Source organism: Rhopilema esculentum, unplaced genomic scaffold (genome assembly GCF_057945365.1).
Source record: "Rhopilema esculentum isolate cy_ngs unplaced genomic scaffold, ASM5794536v1 HiC_scaffold_28, whole genome shotgun sequence".
NCBI classification, from domain to species: Eukaryota; Metazoa; Cnidaria; class Scyphozoa; order Rhizostomeae; family Rhizostomatidae; genus Rhopilema; species Rhopilema esculentum.
Window position 1 is genome coordinate 75,755 of NW_028300839.1, and position 26,458 is coordinate 102,212.

Below are 26,458 nucleotides of genomic sequence, written 5' to 3' on the forward strand. Positions count from 1 at the left end.
GTAATAAATGATCTTTTTTGTGAACTACCCTTTCAAAAATTTGCATTGTTAGAAATTAGCCTTGATTTACTTTGAATATAAGAAGACTCACTTTGATTGGCTGCAGACCTTCTTTGATCACTTTAATTAGGCAGCTCTTTTGGCATTTTTCACAAGATTCAATCTAAAATCAAATGACAACATCTCCAATATTTATAGACACCAATAAATTGTTGTAGGATTAAGAACATAGAAAACCACTGTCTTAAACAATGATGCATCGATAGACCTTTAGTTTTTATCAACAGGAACAGTTAGTTTTGACAAAGACCTTAAAATGTGCAAAAAGTTTGCATCTTTAAAGCACCCTAAAGAATTCGAGATATTTCAGAGATTTATTACAGCTTCAACTATATGAGACAAACGAAGCTAATAAAATCTTGTTACTTGTTATGTGAGTAAAAGACCATTTCAAAGTAAGAAACAATTTTTTTATATGCAGCTGTAATTCTATAGTGGCAAAAGCAAGCTATATTGGGTCATTGCATAATTTTATTACTGGAAAGCCCTGGAAAATTTTCAGATTGGGGCTAGAATGGAACTTGAGTATAAATCAGCAAAGTAAAGCTTAGAAAGCAAAATAGCTAATGCTAGTAGTAAGAAAAGTCGGTTATTAGTGCAATACTTTCAATAACTGAGATCTCACAGTGTCTGAAAACTTAATCCAAGCATAATGTTTGGTTTGTAATGCAATTTCAATGTCTCCATATTGGAACTAGGGAACCTATTATTGATAAAAGAACATATTTCATAAGCTCACCCATTTTTTGTTTATTGCCAAATACCAGGCCAATAGTCTTTTGCAGCAACAGCAGTACAAGTTTTTGTTGTGCCAGTATGACCCCCCATCAAACTGTCATGGAAGGCATCAAAAACACGCCTCGCTTCTGTCATGCTCCTTACCACCTGCCGATCATCATGGGCTACTTTTGGACCTCTTAAATTCTTTTCAACTGACTTGAAGAACGTTCTCTCTCCTTTAAGGACAGAAATGTTGCAATACCAGTTAAATACATTCAATAAAATAACGTTTTCTCAAGGGCTGTGCCTGACAGAATGATTCAATGATAATCATCACGCTCCCTTGATCTGACAATATATATTGAAAAAATTCTAGAGTTTTAATAAAGTAATTGCAATTTGAAAACTCTTCTTGAAAAAACCATCTGGCAACAAGTCTTTCAAAAGATTCTGCACTTGCAATCTACAATGCTTTCAAATGTTTTGTTTTGTCATCCTATTTTTTCCTTTCTTGCTTTATTCTTATTCCAAGAAAACCAGAGACAATTGAATAAATCCTTAATTATGATAGGCTATAACCTTAAAAAATTGTTTATGACATAATAATCAAATTTTCTAGCACTAAACTCACTTGCTTTTCAAATGTCCTTTCTTCGATTTCCATTTTCAGGGAGCTCATTTTTCTCCAAAAAGTATATATTCTGTCATATCTCTCTTCTTCCATGTGTATTCAGAGATCCACAGGTATGCAATTTAGGTACTAAATTAATGTTGATTATGAAGTTGCTGTAAGAACAGAATCAATATATCTTGATACCTGCCTTGCAATGTAACAATCAACAAGAAGAAAGCGCTAATGCTAGGTGCAAACAAGAGATTTTAGCTGAGCTAAATGGCACAAGTAACATTTAGCTCAAGCCATTTGCCTCACATGTGTGGCGGTATTTTTGTGTGAATTTTGCCTCACGTGCCGAATTTTTAGAAATCAAACCAGTTTGATATTTTTTGTCACTCATGGCAGTTTGCTCACTGTGTGCTATAAACTATAAACTAAATATTGGAAGCTTAATTGGTACGCTTGTGCTACCTATGGGAGTATTTAAATGAAACCCCTGCATACACAAAATATTATACAAACAAAAATGAACACTTCTACTGAATAACCAGGTAAGAATGATGTGAAATACTCACGCAGCCACACTTGACGAACTCTATAAAATATTCACACAGCCACACTTGAAGAACTTGAATGGTGGTCTCAATGGACAGGAACTTTAAACAAACCTTAAACATTGGAAACCTCATATTAATTTTCAGGAATAATGTGATGTTTTTAGTCAGGAACAACAATAGAGTAACTTTTAAGGGAACAGAGATATTCATGACAGCGGAATACAAAATGTATCTCAAGCCCACAACGAAATTGCACCAGTTGCTTTCATCTGCTGTTTCATCCATTTGAAAAAAAATTTCAATAGGATTAAGGGTATTGCTTCAGTGAAATTTGCTTCAAACAGTGCATTTTACTGTCTAGATACAGAGTTTTGACAAAACCATTAGAAAAGTCTGTCATTATCATTTAAATTAAAGTTTTGAATTTTTTATCCAAGAGTTAGATTGACAAAAGTATTTCAGAAACGGTTTGTGACAGCAACCTAAGAATTCAAGGTAATTATTATTTTATCAAGTAAATTCTTAGTCCACATCACCTGCCCTCCCACCCCCCAAAAGGCCTGCCTCACAACGATCTTGGACACATGGCTCAACCAAAATAAAAAGTGAAGCAGCATACAGTAAAAAGGATAATTTTTTGCCATCCTACTTACAGGGTTTAAAAACAAAGTATATATGTTTCATTGTGTTCTTTCGGAATCCTGACTCTGACGCTTTATGCTCTGAGGAGTGTCAGAAGAAAAAGCTTTTAGTATGTTGTAAAATGTTTGCTTTTTTCAAAGCTAATGTCTCTCTTTACTAAAAAATTTCCTTTTAGATATAAGTGTAAATGGCTTTGAAAAAAGCAGACAATTCACAACATAACATTTAAAGCTTTTTATCTGACACTCAGAATAAGGGTTGAAAAGTAGAGGATGGGAAATATATACCCAGTTGTGGATTGAAATAGGCATGCCAGAGAGACGCAAGCACATGACTGGCAGAGTTGGCCAAACAGTGCTGCATGCCTATAGAAAATTTCCAATGGAGTCTAAGAGAGAAAACAAACCCCTTCTGTCTACACAATAGCGGTTGTTTTGTTTATGTGTAGATCAATTCCAAAATTGCTAGATGAATAGACAACCGAGCCCTGGCAATTATCTGAAACACTGCAAGCTTCTGCATATTAGCATGACAAGAATTTTTTACATTGTGATTAAGATATATGAAATATTAAATACTAGTAATTTTTTCATAATAAAAACATACTTTATGGCATAGATTTTTTTAAGTACAGAGAAGTGTATGGGTATCAATTCTTCTGATTGAAATGATTTTTTGTCAATAGAAATTGATGGAATTCTTGAAAGTTGTGACCTTCTGATCAGTGAACTTGAGGGTTCATCAAAAGAAAATAAAAGTCAAAGACAAAGTTGGTTTGAGAGGAATGATGCAGCCTTAACAAAATGGGAAAATGTCAGACAAGAATTGGCTGAGAGCTTGATTCATTCACAGTTTATTGAGAAAGGAGCTGTTTGTCATTATTGCAATGAAAGAGAAGCATTAATAATTTGTAAGCAGTGTAAAGGCAGAAAACATTCATGTTTTGTATGTGATGATGTAATCCATTAAGCTGCACTTCTCCATGACAGACTCCTTTACATTGAAAAGCGTCTTAAAAAACTCACCCCATGTCTGGGCATCTGAGCATTCAGCTGGTGATATAATTAATGTTGGTAAGTTGATATTGAAATTATTTAGGGGATTGCCCATCCAAAAATTTGTAGAGTGCAAAGCCAGAATGATGCAAGTCTGGCTCAAGGAAGAATGATTAAATGTAAAGTATATCATACATGAACATGCATTAGCCAAATTAATTTAGATGTACAGCTTCACAAGACTATATTAACCTTGACACTTCGCCATCCCATCATGAATTGGCCATCAGAGTGTCCTTGCTGTAACTGCAACACAAGTTGGGAGAGATATTCAAGCCACATCTATGTATTGTGGTCAATCATCAAGGTGTGTTTCTTTATCTGTTCACACACTTAATTTATTGGCAATGACATTTTCCAGTCTTTGGAAGCTGTTGTTAGCTTACCAGTTGCTCCATATAACTGAACACAATTTCATAAATCAATAAAAGTAGCACATTACATTTTTTCCACATTGATCATTACTTTTTTGAGTCTCTTTGAATGAGAATGTTTTTGAAGAGAAAAATGTTCTCTTGCCAGGTTGTTTTGATTTCTTCAAGTTTTTGTTACGGTGCAACAATTGTAATTTTGAAGTGGACATTTTCAGTGATGTGCCATACATCATTGCATCTCGCTTTTGGCCTAGAAAAGTTGATACTGTCACTTTTTTGTTTGATGAAGACATTTTTATATCTTGGGATTTCTTTCGTTTGCGGATGCCTGGCTCTTCTGAATATGGGTTTCTGAACAGTTTGAGTGACATTTCCCTTTGTAACCAATCAAGATTTGGCGCCTATGCTAGTTTAAGGCTAAACTTGAAGGGAATCCTCTAATTCGTACCATCTTATATTTGAAAAATGTTAGCTATTTAAATTCAGTTCAAAATATTGATTGGTTGCCATGCAGTATCAAGAAAGAAAAGAGTATCTGTTTAATCGAAGCAGTAGAGTTCTAAGATGTCATTTTCTTTAAGATGTCTAAGATGTTCTAAAATGTTCCTTTTTTACAATAAGCAACTCACAAACAGCGTTCCTTATTGTTTTCCTTTTGATTTCACTGCTGACTTTGACCAGGCTGAAATCAGTCCCCTTTGACCTCTCGTACAAAAACTTCCGCTTTTCGATTCAAACCTTAGGGAAACTCGTTCTGAAACCCACCTGCTGAACGAATGGCCGCAAAGAAAAGCTCTAAATGATCCTGACTCAATTTGTATGTCAAAATGTACTTCAGTGGCGCTTCCTGTCTTTCAACAAAAGTAGCAAACAGATTCTGTGTGCTGCGTATGGCTACCAAAAATCCAATAAACCCTGTCTTCCTTCTTGTTTGGTACATTGGCTTTCCTGTGGTGTCTTTGAGACTGTAAATGTAGCAGTATGCATGCTCGAGAAATGGATACCATTGGTTTTTATTAGTAATGCGGAGGGCAGATTTGTATCCTTTGCCAAGTGGATTTCTTGAATTCAAAACATCAAAAGTCATTTGTAATAAATTACAATTTTGAATAAACACAAATAGAATCTTTTCATGTCAAATATAAATTTAATTAAAAAAACACAGACCTTTGAATTGTTATATCCATGCAAAAAAACATTCTCTCAAAAAATTGTCTTCCCATCAACAAAGATATTTTGTTAAAAACTATTTCTAATGGGCATTCAAATTTTTTTGGATTAATAAAAAGGAATTCTTCGTCTTCAGGGTAAAACTGTTAAAGCCTTCACACAGCATATTAATCATTTTGATTTTCTTTGATTTTAAATTATCAGAAAGTTTAAAAGTTTAAATTATCAACAGTTGCTGATTGCCTTAAAAGTTCTGTTCTGTAAGTGCCACACCATTTGTTAAAAGTGATCAGTTCCCACAAAAGTTGTCATTCTCTCAAGGGTAGTCAACACTCTTTTGTCAAGCAGATAACTGCAGTAAGCACTAAATACTGTGTGTGGCGACTTGACTAATACTGAATAACCTTTAATGCGGTAACCTTTCAGGATCAGGTTTTGTCTAGAAAGCTTAAAATATTGGGTATTTAAATGTTTCAATTTTAATAGGGTTGTAATAGAAAGTTTGTTTGGAAACATATCCATTATAATACTGAAATGTAACAGAAAATGGTAGGTTCATTTATCAGAAAAAACATTAAAAATGTTTAAATGGAAACTTACCAACAATACAATTTGAAATATCTTGATGAATACAACAGGATGTAATCCAATAATTACCAACTGTTTGAAAGAAAACAAAAGGGTATAAGATAAGGGTATACAAATGGAAAATTGGTATACATGAATAATAATGTTTGAATCAGTATGCTGTTATTAATTCCAAAATTGAAAAAAATTGTATTAGAAAAACTGCATACATCAATATGCATCACAGTTTTTATTTCCAAAAATGGAAAACAAAACTAAACTACGAGACCATATGTTGAAGGGTTATCTATATATCAAAATGTTTGATTTTTTATATAATTTGAACATCTAACAGGGCATAAGCAAATGTTATTTAATGTTTGAAAAAAATCTTCTGTTTGAAAAAAATTATGTTCCATATGCAAAAAACATGGCAACAAAGATCTATTTCAAACCCTTCTTTGGAATGGTACAGTAATGCTATAGACAATTTTGATATTAAACTATGATTGCATTAAGTAAGTCAATTTGTTGCAATTACCACTATGTTATGTAATTTATATATACTTCTGTATGAAGTGATATTAAATAGACAGGGGAAATCATATCAAAATATTATATTCCATATAATTTGTAATTTGTAAACTCACCAACTGTTTATTGTAAATAAACCAAAGAATAAACTGGAACAAGTTCAATATAAAATAACAACTAGAAAGAAAGAAAATATACATTATAATATGGGCAAATGGGTATCAATAGTTAAAAAACAACATTCAATTCATCATTTAAACTTAAAACAATTTGAAATTTGGGTTCAGCATGTTGAAATCAGCTTATGTATTACTGCACTAAGAGTGTTGTATAAAGGAATTATAAGGTGTTCAGTCTAAAAAAACATCAATAATACTCACCAAATATAAGAAGAATTTAAGCAAAACAAACAAGACAAGAAATATTAAGCCAAGTGGAACATATCTGCAAATACAATATGGAAATACTAGAATAATATAAATAAATTGCCTTAAAATGATAAAACAACAACAATGTATATTTAGCATTGTATAAAAATTGCAAATTGTGTACACCTTATGTGGAGGGGCAATATAGTATAACTTGTATTTATAAATTATGAATAAATTCTGAATGGTCCAATAATTATTATACTCATTCCAATACCACATAAAAAGATAAAATTTTCTTCTGCCTATGTACCTTATGGGGAAAAGGGTTACATAATAAGGTGGAAGGGGGTTACATATGGGGAAAGGAGTTGTATCTGTGTTGAGTCAAATTGCACATTTCATTCAGTACAAGTAATTTCAAATGTTCATTCAAATGATCAGAAAATTTAGCATATTGAAAATACTAAGCAGGGAAAGGTCTGCAATTTATGATTTTTTACGCAAAAGTTACTAGTTATGAAATTTTAGTTAATGAACTGTAATTGATTTGGGAATTGCTTGATAATCTTTAGAAATGACTTCATAAACCCAACTGAAATGAGTTTCAATGAAGTGAAAGACAATATTAACTCTCTTATTATAATAAAACAGAAAATATCAACTAAACTTAACATTTAGTTTATTGCAATTCTGTTAGCTATGAAGTATTTGAAGCTTTCAATCAACTTACCAAAATTTGAAATGATTTTATAAATGTTTTTCTGCACTAATTTATCTGCAGAAATAATATGACTTTATTGTAATTGATAAATTGAACTTTGATTGAATTGGTGAAACAAATAAATGAAGTCAAAAGTCTCCAATTATAATATTAACATAATTAATGTGCTTAGAATGTTACATGAAATAGTGAGCACAGTGAACACAGACAAATTAATGTTGTTTACAAACTCATTCAATAAATGTACTTGAAAAAATAATCTAAAGCTATAGTTTTAGGCAGAAAAATAACAAATGTTATGATTTCAGAATAGATAAATTTCTATTAATAAGAATTCCTCTCGATAATGCCAATATGGTTTAGGGACATTAGCGATAGAATAAAATCCATCAAAATTATTTTCTGAATAAAATCTTTGAAAAATCATGAGTAAAGCAGAAATGAAAAATTTCTGGCCGTAAACCATATTCAAGCAATAACATTGATGCTTCATTATAGTAAGAACAATTAAAAATTATATAAAATACAAACATACCTTCCTGCTCAATCTTTCTCTTCACTCCTCAAAACAATTTCAAGGCGAAATTGCGTCAGCAAAGACAAATTTCGCGGGCCACAGACAGGGAAACCAGAATGGGAAAAATACAAACCATTTCGAATCTCAATGGAATTAAATGATTTACAATCCAATCATAAGAATATATTAATCAATCCATAAATGTCCAGTCCAATAGATGTCCCCAATAAAGTACAAGTATACAGAATATCCATTTTGACAATAAATCCCACTTTGACAGAGTCCAAGTTGCAATAAAAAATTGTTCCATTCCACCAAAGGAATTTTCTTGGTAAATAATACTCTCCTTGTAAGCAACGGAAAATCCCTTTGTCCACAGTTTTCACGATGAAGAAAATCCATCCATGAGGATAATCGATCGAATCAAATCAGTAAATTAAAGCGGTTGGAACACGCGGGGTCAGCCACATTATAATTGTACGCAACACGAAGCTCCGATTGATCCTGTAAAAAATCATAATTTTTTTATCAAATAAACATCAAAAAGGGGTTTTTACGTACATCGCGAAAGGGATGCCTATCTCAATCTAGATTAAAATAAAATCAAAATAAGTAAGCAACTTACCACTATTTCTTCCACTAAGCGAAAAACGATGAACTCATTGCCTGAATAATCCAACCATGCTGTCTTCAACAACACAAAATAAATGTCGAACGATCCATGTCTGATAATGAGATGAAATCCTATCAAACTCGGATCATATTCAATTGGTTAGCAAAGAGATGAAGTAATTCGTGTGCGAAAGCCAATGCAGTTAGATTAATAATGATCGCCTAGGCAATCAGACGATGACTCGATCACCGCATGTCCACTACGAATTCAAACTCCATCAACGGCCGCATTGAATTTCACATGCGAATTCTGGATGGGATATTTGATCCTTATTTAAACAATCAGCCAGAACAAAAGAGATTATCTGGCTTTGTTTGACAATTGAGAAGATAACAGATAAACAAATTCCCTCAATCGTTTAAAATGTAGCTAAAAATATAGCTGCCAAACGATCATGGCTCGCATTAGGGTTAACAACAACCTAATAATGAAGGTTTGAATTTAAATTCATCATAAAAAATTATCTCTTCACGCTACGGAAAAACTGATACCACCATTGGAATCACTTCGATGAGATATTTCTATTGATGCAATCATTTCTGATATATAACATGTATCTAATTAATTGTTTTTCAAAAATCACTGCAATTCAATACTATGACGTCACCATAAAATTACAACCACGCCCAAAAACGACAAAAAACAACCCTAAGACTTTCTCCATACAAAAACCTTCAAAATGAGCCTTTGGCCCCTAAAATACTCTATACTGTTTGAGAGTTATGACAATAAAGTTTGGAAAGTCAAACAGAAAATGAGGGGTGGAACCTCGTAGACACTGATTTACAAAAAAAGTGAAAACATCATTAAAACATCAATTCTTAAAATAAAGCAAAAACCAATACCACTATTCGAATCGCTTTGATGAGATCTTTCATTTGGTGTTATTCATTTTGAGGTTCAACATGTATTCATTTAAATTGAAGACTGTGACGTCACTATGACATGACAGCCACGCCCAATCTGAAAATTAACCACCCAAAAAGATGCCCCTTGCAAAAAGCTTCAAAAGGAGCCTTTGGCCCCTAAAACACTCTCATTTGAGAGTTATGACAATAATGCCTAGAAATTGCAACACAAAATGGAGGGTCGGACTTGCTAAGGCTACTCTATATCATTTGTTAGTTATGACAATAAAGCTTTGAAACTAAATCACAAGATGGACGGCAATGCCTTTTTAGACAGCTACCTCTGTATTGGAAACCGCGACCAATCTTCTATTTCATTATATGCATAACTTAAAATTGGAAATTTTTGCAAATTTATTTACTTTATAAATAACTGCAAATTCTAATCAGGACCCCAACTTGTCTAGTTAATTCAGTTAGAGAATTATATTGTGTGTAAGAAGTTAGATACAGAAAGAGCAAAAAAGGATTGTTTTAAAATTCTCTATAATTATTTAAACACAACAATTCAAAATTTAAAGGTACAAAAGTCTAAACAGAAATATAACATCTAAATAGAAACATTAAATTCAAACTGATACGGACATCTATGAAGAGTGAATTAAATTAATATTCAAATAATCAAGAACTTTTTGTCAGATAAGTTCTATTTTGAGCATAAACAGGCAGGTAATGTTTTTGTTTTTTCCATTCTATCAACATCTCAAACAGCCAAAAATAAACCCTAAATTTATACTGATATGCAAGTATGAAGATTGAATAAAACTAACATGCAGAATATGAAGGAATGTTGGTCATATAATTTTAAAGAAAACGACAATTCAAAGTTTTTTCCATTCTATCAATATAAATGTCTAAATAGAAAATTTGTGTTTTTTTCTTTCATTTTGAAATTTCATAATTTAAAATATGAAAAGAAACAAACAAACAGCGGAACATTTAAAACAACAAAACTATTACATATTTAACAATGGAACAAATTTAAAAAGAACAAAACTATTTATTATTATTAACAGTCATATTCGGAAAAGTTCCCGAATAAAAATTATTACAAAAGGAGGGAAATTCCTTTCTATAAAAAGGAAATTCCCTCCTCTGCTGCTCTTTTCTTTTCTTCTTAATGATTCTGATAATAATAGTCATCCCTGGTCTGAAAGAGAATTAGAGAAATAAAAATTGAATATATTGGCCTGTACATTATATTAAAATATTAAAAGATTTATTAACAATCAGAAATGAAATATACCATCTTCAAATAATTTCAATAATTTAAAGAATGATATATTCGCAGCATATAAATTGAAAAATGAACAACTTTTTACTGTGTAACAGTAGGATTTACAATTGTGAGAAGATAAATACCTAAGTTCCTTGAGCTTCTTTTTCTCTTTATTCAATAATATAATCCCCTTGATATATTTTATATCGAAATTTTTCGCCACAGTTCTTCTCATGTTTACAATTTTTTTTTCGAATGGTATTTCCTAACAGAATAAGAATGTGACTATTAAGTTTTACAATACAACAGTAAAAATTTATCTAATAAATACTGTAAAATTTGAAACGAAATTCCCAATGCAAAGATTGACCATCAACTACATGAAATTTATTGTAAGCAAAGTCGGTATATAAGTCATTAATTTTTAATGTAAGTTACAAATATTTGAAAGGAAAATACTTGTATATATTTAGTATTATGAAGTAAGCAAATAATAACCTTTTTTACATTTTTAAAACATACTGTGACGGTTTCTGGCCGTTCTTCTTGACTTGCAACTTCCATGGTTTTTTCGTAATATCTTCTTTCTGAAATTTTGCTACAATGTATTACAAGGAGTCAAATTTTTCAACTATTTATACAACTTTGCACACAAAGAACTCAAATTTTCTAAAACATTTGGTGAAATTGCAAATTCGCCTGGAAAATTTTTATATAAAGTAACACAAAAATGGTGGCCAAAGCCATTTAAAAGTATGAGAAAATGCAAAATTCCGTCAAAAAAAGACAATATAAATCTTTTAGATTTAGTTACAACATACCTTTCCAAAGTAGGAATATAATGAATGCTCTATAATAGCTGAGAACAAATTTATTAGAAAAAAATAAACATACCTTGAATTTCGTGCAAAAAAAATTTTTCAGGACTCAAATGTTGTTACATAGAAATGGCGTGAGCAAAGAGTTAAAACGCGCAAAAAATAATTCCAATTTCGAACGCGATGTATCTTAATGGAATCAACAAAATACTTCCAATGAAACAAAATAACAATAGTAAATCAATCAATCCATAAATGTCCAGTATGCAGAGGCGGATCCAGCGGAAAATCTGAGGGGTGCTTAAGGGCGTTGCCTTAATAGCCATAATAATGCCACACCCTACTTTTCTTTACGGTTAAATGAAGGCAACACCCATCTCGTTAAATTAATCTTTTTTAATTCAAGTATTAAAGCATAACTATATAGAAAATTATCTCTTTTGTTAGAAGCCTATTTGCTAGCAATGCTAGTTAAAAATAACACTGCTACCCTCGCAGTTTGTACATCACATTAATCGATGAATGACATTTTAGGTCGCTAGTCAATATTTGATTGCTCTGCAATATTCAGACGCTGGTTCATTTTTGTAAAAAGGCAGCTAAAATGTTTCAAACAAAAAAAAGCAAAATGAATCATTGATACGTTAACTGACCATTACTATACGAAAATTGACTTAAATATCATCGAGTCATGATAAAATGGATTGAGTATACTCTAAGTGCCAGAATCCGCTGAGTCTTGATTTTCATAACTGACCTCGTACTGATTGACAAAACAATTTCCATCAATAGCAAGTTGTCAACAACGGATGCAAGTATCACATGAAACAGCAGCGATCACGCCGATTCCAAATGACCCCTATAGAGAAGGCCTATTTACCATGACTCAATGCCTTTAAATCAATACTTGTAAGAATTTGTTGATAAAAATTGATTGTTTTACTAAGTACCTTGTTGAAGTAGTACGTTTTTAGGGTCATCTGCATTTGGCAAGAAATGGGTATCAAATTCATTCTGGTAATAATTACCATACCACCCCAACAACCAAAAATCCTTGGCACCACTTTTTTGGGGGTGCGCATTTTTCTCTGTAAAATTCGATATTTTTGTTGAATTAATCCAAGAAATATTCTGTTAAAACGTTGTGCATTTAAAGCCTGGTAAAGGAAACTACCAACCTGAAAGGCCGAAGGTCAGAACTTCCACGGGACAGTACTTGAACCTTTGGCATTTGCAGTTCAGCGAACTCATCGATCTGTGTATTTCCACAAGTCACGACACCATCCACCACGCTCTTATCAAAAACCTCTCTCACGATTGACTGAATACTCAAAAGCTCGTTTTCCGTTTCAATTTCTTCAGTCAACTGGCAACCAATAATCGAGAACACCTGCAACAGCAACGACTTTATGTCCGCCATTGCTGCTACACGAACAGGTTTAGTCGTTTCAGTGACGGTATGCACCAGTGTTTATTAAATGATTGATAGGGGTGCTCAGATGAGCCGAAATTTGGCAAACGGATTGGTTGAAGCCTTGTTTTGATTGATAGGGGTGCTCGACATTGCGGAAATACATATCAGAGCGTGATGTGATTGGCTCAGTTGCAGCTTTGACCTTAGAGGTTGATTGATAGGGGTGCTCAAGCACCCGTAGAATTGAAGTAGCTCATTGGCCGAGAGTGTGGTTTGAAGGACAAGTAAAAAAATTGGTTCCAGGGCAGCTCAACATGAAATTTCTAGCTATTTATAGTTTAAAGCAGATACAGGTTATGCTAACTAACGCATGACCGTATGTCATCAGTTTACTGGAAAATGCATTTACATCATCTAAAAGGATTCAAAACTTTTTTCAGAGATTAGAGAAAATGCATTGAATGTTATATCGCCGAAAATTCTGACCGGTGCTCAAGCACCCATAGCACCCCCCTAGATCCGCCTCTGAGTATGTTAAAAGTCCTCATTAAAGTCCAATTATTATGAAAATATAGTTCAATCCATTCAAGGGCCATGTCGCACACGAACAGCACATGAATTTTTCTATCCTTTCAAGTAGGTACATTTTCTTGGTAAATAACGGAGGAAGTCCTATCCTTGAAAACATTTATCCGCCTGTAGACATCAGCGTCTGGATTGATCCTGAAATGAAAAGAAGCGAATCATAATTATATCATCAATCCATCAAACGCATCAAAACGTGTAATGAGCGAAAAAATATATATGACACCAAGTAATCAAAAATACATCAAGTATATAGGCTTCTGTACACGCAAACAGTGAGGGTATCTTTCATGAAAATAATAGTACGTAAATAGAGACATAAAAGATACTATAAACTAAAATAAATAAGAAACTTACCGAACATCAGTAACTCAATGCCGAAGCAATCCAACCACGCCACGAGGCTTGAACAACCCCCGATAGTTCTACCGATCCATCTGCGAATGATATAAAATTCTATCAACAAACAGATCAACGGCTCACATTCAATTGATCAACAATTCAATTAAGTATTTCCAGTATTACATGATAACCCATTCATGTAAATTTCTAAAGATCGCACAAGCATCTTCCTGATCGCGGCATGCCTCAGAACTAAATGTACCACAATGAACCATAGCATTGAAATTGTTATGCAAATTAGTTCTATAAACTGACTCGCCATAAACGTTCGATCATTTGCATACAATCGATATGAACAAAAGAAATTTCCATTACATTGTTTAAAAATAAAGTTTTAAAAAAATGAACAAAGAACGGCTCGATTTGATTGTTCCTTTCTCTACCAATAAGATAAATGAGAAACAGTGACAGGCCGACGACTGGGCAGACAGCAACCTGATAATTCGTGAAGGTCTGAACATTTCAAAATGTTAAAAAATTAAACCTTTATCGATACACGCGAACCAATACCACCATTCGAATCGCATCAATGAGATCTTTCATCTGATTCAATAAATTTTGATGTAAAACATTTAATTTTTGATTTCTTTTAATAAAATTAAAACCATGACGTCACAATGACATCACAGCCACACCCAATCTGGTAAATATTCAAACCAGCAGATTACATTTGTAAAACCCTTTAAAATGAGCCCTTGGCCCCTAATTTACTCTGTATACTTGCCAAGTTATGGAAATAAAGCTTGAAAAGTCACAACACAAAACGGGGATCGGGCCTAGTCAGAACAATTACACCAATACAGAAATATGCCAAAGCTTCAGCCGGTCATAGTGACGTCATTACTAAGTGATACCCCAAAACCAATACCATCAATCGATTTGTTTCGACGAGATCTTTCGTTTGCTGCAATAATATCCGAGGTACCTCATGTATAACGGAAGTTATGGGCCTAAACGTTTTTTGAATACCGGCCATTACAAATGTGCCAATTCTGGGGAAAATATGACAGGTCAAAGACTACTAATTTACCAATTTTTTCCACATATTACCCACACTAACACTTGTTTCATAAAAGAGAAACGAATTTTTGAAAATGGGCCTAATTTTTCGAATCCGACGTGTAGTTTCTGAGATCCCCACTTTCGGTGGGCCAAAAAAATCTGCACATGAATATAGCTAGTGTCTTTATATGTCGGATTCTACACGTCGGATTCGAAAAATTCTTTTTTTATCATCAATAATGACAAAATGCCATATATGTATAAAAAATCTCAGAGCTGGGGGCAGTGGGGGTCATGAGGTAAAAGGGGCAAACAACGTGTCACGAGCCTTTTGAAAAACGGTTTTTCTTGAATATCTTTGGAACCGTGACAGGTATCGACACGGAACTTTTAGTGCATAAGATTTTGGGCAGATGCGCACCTTTTGGTCCAAAAATGGGCGTGATTGGGCGTGGCACCTACGTAATAATGACGTCACAAGTGCAATCCTGGCACTTTTTTTTGGCACTTTTTGGCTATTTGGAACTTTTGAGTGACAACAGGTACAGACTGGTGAAATGGCTCAAAACGTGCCCCAACATTAGTTCTAATTGGGAACCAACTTATCGATGGGGGTACCACCTCTCTGTGCCAAGGTTTATCATTTTAAACTTTTTACACCAAAATTCTAATGCTTTTTTCATACATGCTTGATTTGACTATGAATGATATATATGAATGACTGTATTTCACTAATCTGACCTTGCTTTATTCAATTGTATTGCCATTTTATCTGCATATTCATACAGAAATAAATATACATATACCATTTAGCACAAAATATTGAAGTTGGGAAATAGCCCTCAAAATATGGTCCAAATATCTTTGTTTTAGTACTGTTTTATGACATAAACTGCTTTGTATAGTACTATGATATTAGAACTATATATGCTAGAATTGAAGGTCAACTTGATTTGATCGTACTTTATTAGATTATAATGCCATACTATAGGCATGTTTCTACAGGAAATCATTTATAGATCATTTAGCACAAGATATTGGGAACTAGTCCTCAACATATGGTCTGCATATGGTTATGATTTTATTATCTATGACTGAAACTAATTTATATAGTACTATAATATATGATTGAGTTATATGTGTGAAAATATAACATTGAATTAGCAAATGTAGAGAAAATATGTTAAACCGTCACTGTTAATGTGTTCATTATATATTACATATGATAAGACTGAACTGATTTTCATTATAGATACTGTTGGTTCTGCCTTTTTGTTGGTAGAGGTTTGTTCCTTTTGTTTTGCCAATTAGAGGTTTCAAATTGTTACCTCTTCTAACATTTTTAAGCATTCTACATCCAAATGTGCAACTATTACTGTAATTAACTTTGATACGATTTATGTTTATATAACTGCAAACCAAAGAGTTGATGCTGTTACAAAGATTCAATTTAAGATATATTATTTTGCACAACAATCACAAAGATCAGAAATATTTGAGTCTTGTCTAAAGTTGATCAGTAATATTTATTTCTTTTCTTGCAGGATTTTAATAACCCCCATTATATAACCCTTCTAACAAATGGGAAAACCTAAAATAACATGGACAAATGACATGAATGAAACACTGCTTAGTATTAGGAAATCCGCCTTAGCTAAGAAAGAAAAAGGTGATGGGCGAGCATTAACCCTATCCAGACTAGGGGGGGGGGCACAAAGTGGTTGGTTTTTCTCTCATAACTTCAGGAGTTTCAAAGCAATACCCCTCAGACCTCCTGACTTTTAGTTTTAACCTATCTGACACATGTTCATATAAAAAGATAATTTTTTTATTATTAATCAGGGGGTTGTGTAGGGGCGTTTTCAAAACTAGTCAAGTAAAAAACAGTTCAATCTGCCACGGATTCGCAACAAAACTAGATATATTGATGAAAATTAGTATCTAGGCATAAATTTGTGCTCTTTTCATGATTCTGACCAGAAAATTCAAAATCAACATCCTTTTCTATGATTTTTCTGCTGCGCATGCGCACGCATTTGTTGACAGATTTATAGGCATTACATTAATAAAACTGCAAGTTTAGAATAATTTGTCTGCTAAGGCACTAAAAATGAACTCAAACATGACATTTGGTTGTATCGATCATTTAGTTATATAGAAAATACTATAGCCAAATACAAAATATGTTGAGTTCTTTTGTTTGGAACGTTAATAATTTTGAGAAGTAACATTAAAATTGTGGCAATCTTCTTGTTTCTATTAGAAAATGCATCAAATTTGATCATTTTAATATCTTAGCCCGATGCTTTGGAATTAATGATTATTTTAAGATTTTCTAAAATTTTCTAAATTTTTGCTTCACCCGGCCACCATTATGATGACGTCATCGTAAAACCACGTGACTTAAAAATTGAGCAATAATACTAAAATGTGGAGAAAAGATAGGAGTACCATCAAAACAAAGTTCATTGTCCTAGCTAGAGGGACAAAGAAATTACGGAGGGGGGGCACTTTGTGCCCCCCCTAGTCTCCCGAAAGTTTCAAAAAGCCTAGTCTGGATAGGGTTAATGAACATTGTTCTTGAGCGCTGGCAAGAATTATTTCCAAATTCTAAGGTTACTGTGAATGCCTTGAAAATCAAGCTGAGCAAGTTAACTAGGGGGGCAGAAGGCAAGGTATCAACAGCAACTGAAACCGTCGGAAATAATGATAAGCCCGCCAAAACTAAGCAGGATGAACCAGAAAATGTCATTGATAATCAATCGAACACCCCAGTTGTTGAGACTGAGGAATTAAGGCAAGAACCATTGAAAGTAAAGCCACAACGTAAGGCAAAGAAATGCGATCCTCACCCATTAAGGCATGCTAATAATGGTAGCTCTATGATATCAAAAAAAATGAAGGATGAAGTTGTTAATTGCTATAAAATGGTTCCAAAGAGGGGTAAATGCAAGAAGAAGTCAAAGTCATATTTATACAAGGAAACCAGAAAACTCTGGCTTCAAAAATTCCCTCCTTTTTCAATTTCGCTTCCAACAGTTACAAGAATCTGCAATTCTATTAGGAAGCCAAAAAAAATTTCATCTATTCCACCTGTGCAAAATTACGGTATGGAGATGGAATCTTGCAATGTTCCAGATTGTACAGAGAGGTTGAGAAGTATGCGTCAGGCCTCATCGGAACTGGCAAGCCAACCTATTTTTAAGTACATTTGCTATAACTGCGGTCGCCTCATACCATATGAAAGAGGTAATAGGCACATCAAACTTATTGCCTTTGACCCACTTTGCATAGGCTGTGAAACACCTTCTGTACTTGATCTTTATGATACAATAGGGGAACTAGCCTATCAGAATAACAGGGGAAGGTGGACTTCCTGTACTAACTGCAAGCGTGGGCTGATTGAGTTGTACAACGCTGCAGACCCAGAAACGGGGAAACTTTATGTTCCTGAACCACTTAGGGACTTGGTATCTCCCTATGAAAAAGGCCAAATATCACTAGCAGGTCTTATATCCAAAATAGTTAAGCCACATAGTGATAAGTTTAAGGTCTGGGAGCACTTTCCAGGTGACGTCAGAACCAGAACCAAATCGGACTACCACTACTATGGTATGTATGGATTCATGGTTAACCGTGATGAAAATGATACAAACGTAAATAATAATGAAGTGCAGTTGCGTATTAAACGTGCTTTATTATGGTTACGTAACAATAATCCACTGTTTGAGTCATTTTCTGCTAATTATGACACATTGTATCGTTTTGACCCTGACAAGGTATTACACTTGCACAAGGCTACAGACTTTGCTGCAAGTTTCAATAAGACAGTGGACAGTCATATGCACGACGAATCTAGCGGTATTGTTACAAACTTGGATGACTGTAGAATTCCCAATTTCTTGAATGAAGGAGCTGATCAAGCAGGAATACAGCATCCAATTGCCGCTAGAATGAACAAGAGTCTGCATGAACTGAAGCAGCTTACTAGGGTCAACTACAAAGATCCAAAGCTGGAGCCAAAGCTGTGGCCACACCTGTTTCCTTTTGGAATTGGGGGTTGGTCACAGGATACTTGCATGAAAGCTGGAGAATACCTCAAGCATATGCTTTTAAACAAAGATGCCAGATGGAGAAAGGATCCAAGTTTCTCCTTTCACTGGTATGACAGGCAGATAAAGATGAAGCTTTTTTATTTGGCGAAAGCTCGGAAGGCTAAGCGTGTTGACAGAGTAGATGCATTAACAAGCCTACAGCTACAAGAGTCAATGTTCTATGATAAACTTGGCCAAATTGTTCCAGCGACAATAACTGGTTCAAAAAGTTACTGGAACAGTAAAACGTTGGACCTGCTTGCTTTGAGCAGAAAACTTGGACAACCGACCTTCTTTGTGACTCTGACACAAAACGACAACTGGCCTGAAATACAGAATCATATTATTAATGGTCCAGGTAATGTGCAGCCTATGATTGACGTAGACAGTGAGTACGAACTGCGGGATATCCATCCAAGCAGGGAGTATTCAATCGAAACTGTAACTGCATACAACAATAGGCTGAAGTTGTTCAAAGAGAAAGTTATCAACAACCCTAATGGCCCACTTGGAGAAGTCATTGACTGGTGGGATCGTAAGGAGTTCCAGGCCAGGGGAGCCATTCACAACCATATGGTTGTTTGGTGTAAGGAGAAGACAATCCCTGACCACGCAGTTTGTGCTGAAATGCCAAGGGGTGGCGAATTAAACCCTACTGTTAATTCACTAAAGTCTCTTGTTCGACGTCTACAGGTGCACAGATGTTGAAAGGACAAGTGTTTTACCAGTTCTCATGGCAAGCCCCTCAGGAAATGTAAGTATGGTTTTCCATACCCAGTTCAGGAGGAGGAGAGGTTAAACAATGCTGGTAACAGATACCTACCTCGTCGTAGATGCCATGAAGACATTTTGGTTGTTCCCTACAATCAGGAAATACTTTACCTGTGGGGAGCATCCAGAAAAATACAGCATCAGGCTGGGAAATGTACCTGGCCAAGTATGTTGCTAAAACTGAGCCTTCGTTTCAGCTGGAAGTATCAAAGGATGCCTCTGACACAGAGAAGTATATACGAACCAGGGTTGTAGGTCGATTGGAAGTTGACCACAACAACCTTGGTTATTTTCTATGCTCGTCAAATAGGGAGGTTATTTAACTTCCTACAGACCTTGAACCTGTATACGGCTTTGTCAAGCGTAAGAAGGATCTTCCTTGCGATCCAGACAGTGATGATATTTTTTATTCTAATCTGCTGGATAAATATATGGAACGCCCTGAACAGCTCGAGAACGTTTTATACGTTGACTGGGCTGAAAAATATTTATTAGACAGATCTAATAATAGTCGTCGTTCTAATTTACAGCAGGATGATGACAGCTCAGATGAGGAAGACACGTCAGAAGTACGTCCGGCAGTCCTCGTTGACCGAAAGGGTAGAAGATGGAAACAGCGCAAGGTTGAAGCTGTTGCCAGGTGGAGATTCTACCTTCCGAATGGTGAAAACCAGGAGAACTACTACATGCAGAAGCTGGTGTTAAATCTGCCTTTGAGGAAAGAAACGCCTGTCATTTCTCCAAACGACGTGTCAAAAACGTACATGGAAGAATGTGCCATTCGTAACCCGATTGAACAGCAAGACGATGCCATGACAGGAGGCCAGCATGAACAGCAAAAAGGGTTCTCACTCGCTCATCTGCGCAAGATAGCACATTCCTTACGGGACATGGACTGGATCGGTGAAGACGAATTCAATACGTTCATTGATGAGGTAACAACTGCCTATCGAGCTGATGCAGTCGAAAAAGATGAAGAAGAAGTCACTGATGCTGACTTCAATCTAGATCATGCAGATCTAGGTAACTTAAGGGTCAATAACAATCGCATTGACCTGGCAGAATTTGAGCAAACTCTGTCTTCTTCACAGAGGCTTGCTTATGATTATATTACACAGGTTCTCTCGACAGGTAAACAACTGTTGACTGCCATTGTGGGAGAAGCTGGTACTGGCAAGTCATACCTTCTGAAGGGTATAATGGAACATGCTACCAGTGTCCTTCATCTGAATGCTAGGAAGCTGGCAACAACAGGTGCAGCAGCCTACCTTATTGGAGGAGAAACGGTGCATCACTTCTTTAAAATGAACATTGAAGCAAAAAGCCGTTTGGAGACAGGTACAATCGAGTATGAACTTGTCTCAAACACCAATGTACTAATCATTGATGAATTTTCTCTCTTAGAATTGACGCCGTTTTTGGTGATCGACAAGATTTTAAGAGATATGGCACCAACCATCAATCAACAGCATATGCCATTTGGAGGAAAGCACATCATTTTGATGGGTGATCCTGCACAACTTCCAGCAATTGAGCGTGACATATTTGATTCTTTCTTGTGGAGGAAATTCAGTATTGTGATGCTCAAGGATATAAAGCGTCAAGATGATGAGACGTTTCAACATATGCTATCCACTATACGTCTTGGTAAGACAAATAGTGAAATTGATCACATTCTTAGATCTAAAGTTGTTTCAATTGATGATATCGATGCTATTGATCTAAGTAATGCAGCCATTATTTGTTCCTTTAGAAGGGAGCGAAACCATTGGAATAGTATCTTTCTAGACAAGCTTGATACAGAACCTTTTACATTTGATGCTACTGATTCAGATGTAACAGGCAATCCACTTTCAGAAGCTGTTAGAAAAAAGATACGCTCTTATCACAAAGAACGACTCGAGGACACCCTTACTCTGAAGGTGGTTGCAAGAGTTGTTCTTACCAAGAATATAGATGGTGAACACGGTTGGTTGAATGGTACAATCGCCAACGTTGTAAGTATTCAACAAAACTATATTACTATTGAAAATGTCAAAACTGGCAGGAAGACTGTGGTGACCAGAATGAAACAAAATCTTTCGTTCCCTGGAGCCGCAGTTCAGTATGTACGTACTCAATTCCCCTTACTTCTAGGATGGGCATTGACTGTCCACAAAGTTCAGGGTATGACGCTTGAGAAGGCATACATATTGCTGAACAAGAACTCCTTTGCCAGCGGCCAGGCGTATGTTGCACTGTCAAGAGTCAATTCGCTAGACAACCTTCACTTGCTCGACTACGATCCAGGTGCAGTGCTTCTTAAACCGTTCTACAGAGACCTGCTGGAGTGGATGAAGCAAAAGGATGAAATACGGGTTGATCGGGATGGCGACAGTTCAGTTGAGCCAGAATACCCTATGCGACCCCCTGAATCTCCTAAAGAGAAAAAGAATTCCAAGAGGCCTTGGAAAAAGATGGACAGACATCCGCCAGTGCCGCCTAAGAAACCGAGAACCGCTTATGCAGGTCAGAAGGAGCCGGCGGAGCAGTCTACTTCAAGCAGACCACCATCTAAGACGAAGAAGTCCAAAAAAGGCAATGAGGGTACAAGGGAGCGGCAAATATCTGTGATATTTGGCGACCACCACAACCTTCAAGCTCTTTGGAATGCTTTAAACTTTCCTTTACATGCATCAGTAGACACGTATTTACAACACAGTGCTCAGTTTGATGCAATTATTGATATACTGCGTGGCATTGATGTATTAATGTATTTTGATCTCTCTTACACGCAGATCGACTACGGGCAGCAAGATCTACTTCACCCTGTCGTTCAAGAATACTTGAGAGCAGCGAAGACAAGTGGTGATGGAAGCTGCCTGTTTTATTCTATCTGGAAGCAGCTGTTCCCTCATCCTGAAACTGTTGAAATTGCAACGTTCATGAGACAGATAACGTTGTATCACATCTACAAGCATGAGGAACATTTCAGACAGCTGCAACGTGAAGTCGGCTTTCAATTCACATACAACGATTATGTGAACGAAATCAAAGGGTTGTATACATATTGTGGTGATATGGCACTGCTTGCTCTTGCCGACGTACTTAACCGACCCATATATTCGTATCAGTCCTTTCTGTTGAGAAATACTGATATATATTACTTCGAGGATGCAAGTTTTGAAGAATTAGTTGATCATCTCAACATACATTCTCACGGTACGATGCAACATTGGCTTTATCCTCCGTTTACAAATAATTACGAAGGACGCACGCCATTGACTGTCTTATATGATGGTGCTCATTTTACAGCCTTACTAAAGGCAGAGACACAGTGACCAAAGGATAATGCTAACATACAGTATGAACAACAAAACAGTGTTTGAAAGTAAGTAAAGCTATAGTAAGGTAGTTTAGTTCAGTATATGCTCGACAGTTTAATATAATTCATTAATTACTTACAAAATCCATGCATCCAAAAACTGCAATTGTCTGAAAACAAAATGAAGTAAATAGTTACGAAAAGCTGTCTAGGAGTTTCTAGGCCAGTGTGTTTCCATATGTGTGTTCTTACAACAAGGTTTTGTTTTTCCATAACCGAGGTTGTCTTTTCTGCTGTCCAGAATTTCTACAGCACGAAAGAGGGTTCACCACAGCACCCCTGTGGCAACAATTTTTCAGTCTACTGAAGAGTAGATTTAGAATATAAAAAAAAATTTCATACAAGAATATTTTATGAAAATTACTGTTTAACTGTTCTGCTATGTTTATAGTGTGTAATGTCATATAGTTGCAACTTGAACCTCACGGATCTATATCAAAATTGGGAATAGAAAATAATCATGAATATAAAATTGAAATAACAAAAGATGGACTAACCAACTTTTTTAAGTATCCTTCCCTCGTTTTTTTAACCTCCTTATTTTTGATTGTTGATGAATCAACATGTTAGTAAGTCGACAAAGTGTTTCGTTTTTGCAAGATTCTTTGCAAGGCACATCCTCCTACAATATACACAAACAATATTCAACTTTTTGGCAAAATAGATAGACCTGGAATATCAGGGCTTCCTTTTCGAAAGAACAGTTTAATTAGTTTTATATTTTAGGAAAGGCTGGACTAAATGCTTTACAAAATTTTTAATACTATTTGAAAAGTTTAAACATATCTGCTAGAGATAAATTGCTACATACTAATAAATCTGACAAAAAAATCCAAAAATCATACTACTTAGTTTTGCCCCATGTTTCAAAAAGTTGAACTTCCTTCTTAACTCAAGCCTCACTTTTCTTTACTTCAGCACCAAAAATTTCTGTCTTGCTGACCAGGGGCGGATCCAGAGTAAAATCTGACTGACTTACAAAATAGACCAATAGCATACATGGGTGGGGTCAACGGGCGTGGTCAAAAGGCGTGGTCAAACAATGCGGTAGGCGTTTTTGTAAAATGAGTGATGAAAATGGTCTAGCTATATAAAAAGTTCAACAGACAGTATAAAGAGTTTTGAAAACATAAACATTAACAGGAATAAATGTGTACGTACTTTGTGGTCTTTGTTCGACGCGAGTTACTAACCAAAAGATTTTAGGTATAATGTCTGATTACTGATGAAAAAAAGCACGCTTTTTAACAGAGTCCATAGAATAGCACTGATTCCTTTATTCCAACTGTCTTTCATAGAAAAACTATCACTCGTGGCGTCTTTAGTACTCTCCAACAATGTCAATGATAAACTTGTCATAGCAGAGTCCTTTGCTGAGAACTGATAGGAACGGATAGAGCAGAGCCCATGAGAGAAAGGAAACAGAGAAAAAAACCAAAAATGGGGAATCGGCATCTGGATTGGTTCGAATTTACAAACCAAAGGATCATAATTAGAAATTATTTGTCAAGAAAAGCACAAGTTGGTATAACTGCCAGGAAGGAGGTTCCCCATTTTAAAAATGGCAACCGGTCACCTTCGATTTGTATTTTTCGCTACATAGCTTTCAAAGGTAGTTTTTAGTAGACTGAGAAGCTATGCTTATTGAGCAGTGTTCTGGTCCTTCCTCTCGATATGACCAGACCTCGTGATTTCTACAACTGGAAATACAGATAAAAATGAACTCTTCTCAAACTGTTTGAAAGTTTGCTCATGTCAGGAAATAGGACCACAGACCCTTGAATCGCAACTCTATACACTCAACCACTCAACCATATATTTTCCATTGTGTTCTTTGGGACCCATATTCTGACGTTTTATACTCTGAGGAGTGTCACACGAAAAAGCTTCGAGAAGTATGTTATGAAATGTTTGCTTTTCTCAAAGCCATTTTCAAGTTCGGTACCACCAAAAAATTGTTCAGATAAAAATACATTGTACTGCTCAATACTGTCCTTTGCTGTGCTTTACTTAATAATAACTAGATATTCAGGAACTGTTCTGCATTGAAAGATAAAAATATGGCACTAACGTGCTTCTATTTTTCTGATTGGTCTATTTCGATCTATAGCTGGGTATATATTTTCCATCGTGTTCTTTGGGACCATTATTCTGACGTTTTATACTCTGAGGAGTGTCACACGAAAAAGCTTCGAGAAGTATGTTATGAAATGTTTGCTTTTCTCAAAGCCATTTTCAAATTCGGTACCACCAAAAAATTTTTCAGATAAAAATACATTGTACTGCTCAATACTGTCCTTTGCTGTGCTTTACTTAATAAGAATATGATCTTCAGGAACTGTTATCCATTGAAAGATAAAAATATATTATATTGCTGGATACTGTCCTTTGATGTGCTTTACTAAACAAGAATATGATCTTCAGGAACTGTTCTTCATTGAAAGATAAAAAGATAAGGCATTGCTGGATACTGTCCTTTGCTGTGCTTTACTTAATAAGAATATGATATTCAGGAACTGTTCTCAATTGAAAGATAAAAATATATTATATTGCTGGATACTGTCCTTTGATGTGCTTTACTTAATAAGAATAATATATTCAGGAACTGTTCTTCATTGAAAGATAAAAAGATATGGCATTGCTGGATACTGTCCTGTGCTGTGCTTTACTTAATAAGAATATGATATTCAGGAACTGTTCTCAATTGAAAGATAAAAATATATTATATTGCTGGATACTGTCCTTTGATGTGCTTTACTTAATAAGAATAATATATTCAGGAACTGTTCTTCATTGAAAGATAAAAAGATATGGCATTGCTGGATACTGTCCTTTGCTGTGCTTTACTTAATAAGGATATGATATTCAGGAACTGTTCTCAATTGAAAGATAAAAATATATTATTTTGCTGGATACTGTCCTTTGATGTGCTTTACTTAATAAGAATATGATATTCAGGAACTGTTCTCAATTGAAAGATAAAAATATATTATATTGCTGGATACTGTCCTTTGATGTGCTTTACTTAATAAGAATAATATATTCAGGAACTGTTCTTCATTGAAAAATAAAAAGATATGGCATTGCTGGATACTGTCCTTTGCTGTGCTTTACTTAATAAGGATATGATATTCAGGAACTGTTCTCAATTGAAAGATAAAAATATATTATTTTGCTGGATACTGTCCTTTGATGTGCTTTACTTAATAAGAATATGATATTCAGGAACTGTTCTTCATTGAAAGATAAAAAGATATAGCATTGCTGGATACTGTCCTTTGATGTGCTTTACTTAATAAGAATA

General features: G+C 34.9%; 1 protein-coding gene across 2 annotated transcripts; it reads left to right on the top strand.

Moving 5' to 3' along the window:
- Nucleotides 1-19,917: 19,917 nt before the first annotated feature.
- Nucleotides 19,918-24,720, top strand: LOC135682959 (uncharacterized). Of its 2 annotated transcripts, none has more exons than XM_089115382.1 (2): nt 19,918-21,437; nt 21,648-24,720. In XM_089115382.1, the coding sequence occupies exons 1-2, from the start codon at nt 20,222-20,224 to the stop codon at nt 23,108-23,110; spliced, it is 2,679 nt and encodes an 892-aa protein (XP_088971508.1). In that variant the 5' UTR covers nt 19,918-20,221; the 3' UTR covers nt 23,111-24,720. The 2 variants fall into 2 exon arrangements, with proteins under 2 accessions (XP_088971508.1, XP_088971509.1); XM_089115383.1 differs by having other exon boundaries at nt 19,919-21,787; nt 22,568-24,720.
- The last annotated feature ends 1,738 nt before the right edge of the window (nt 24,721-26,458 follow it).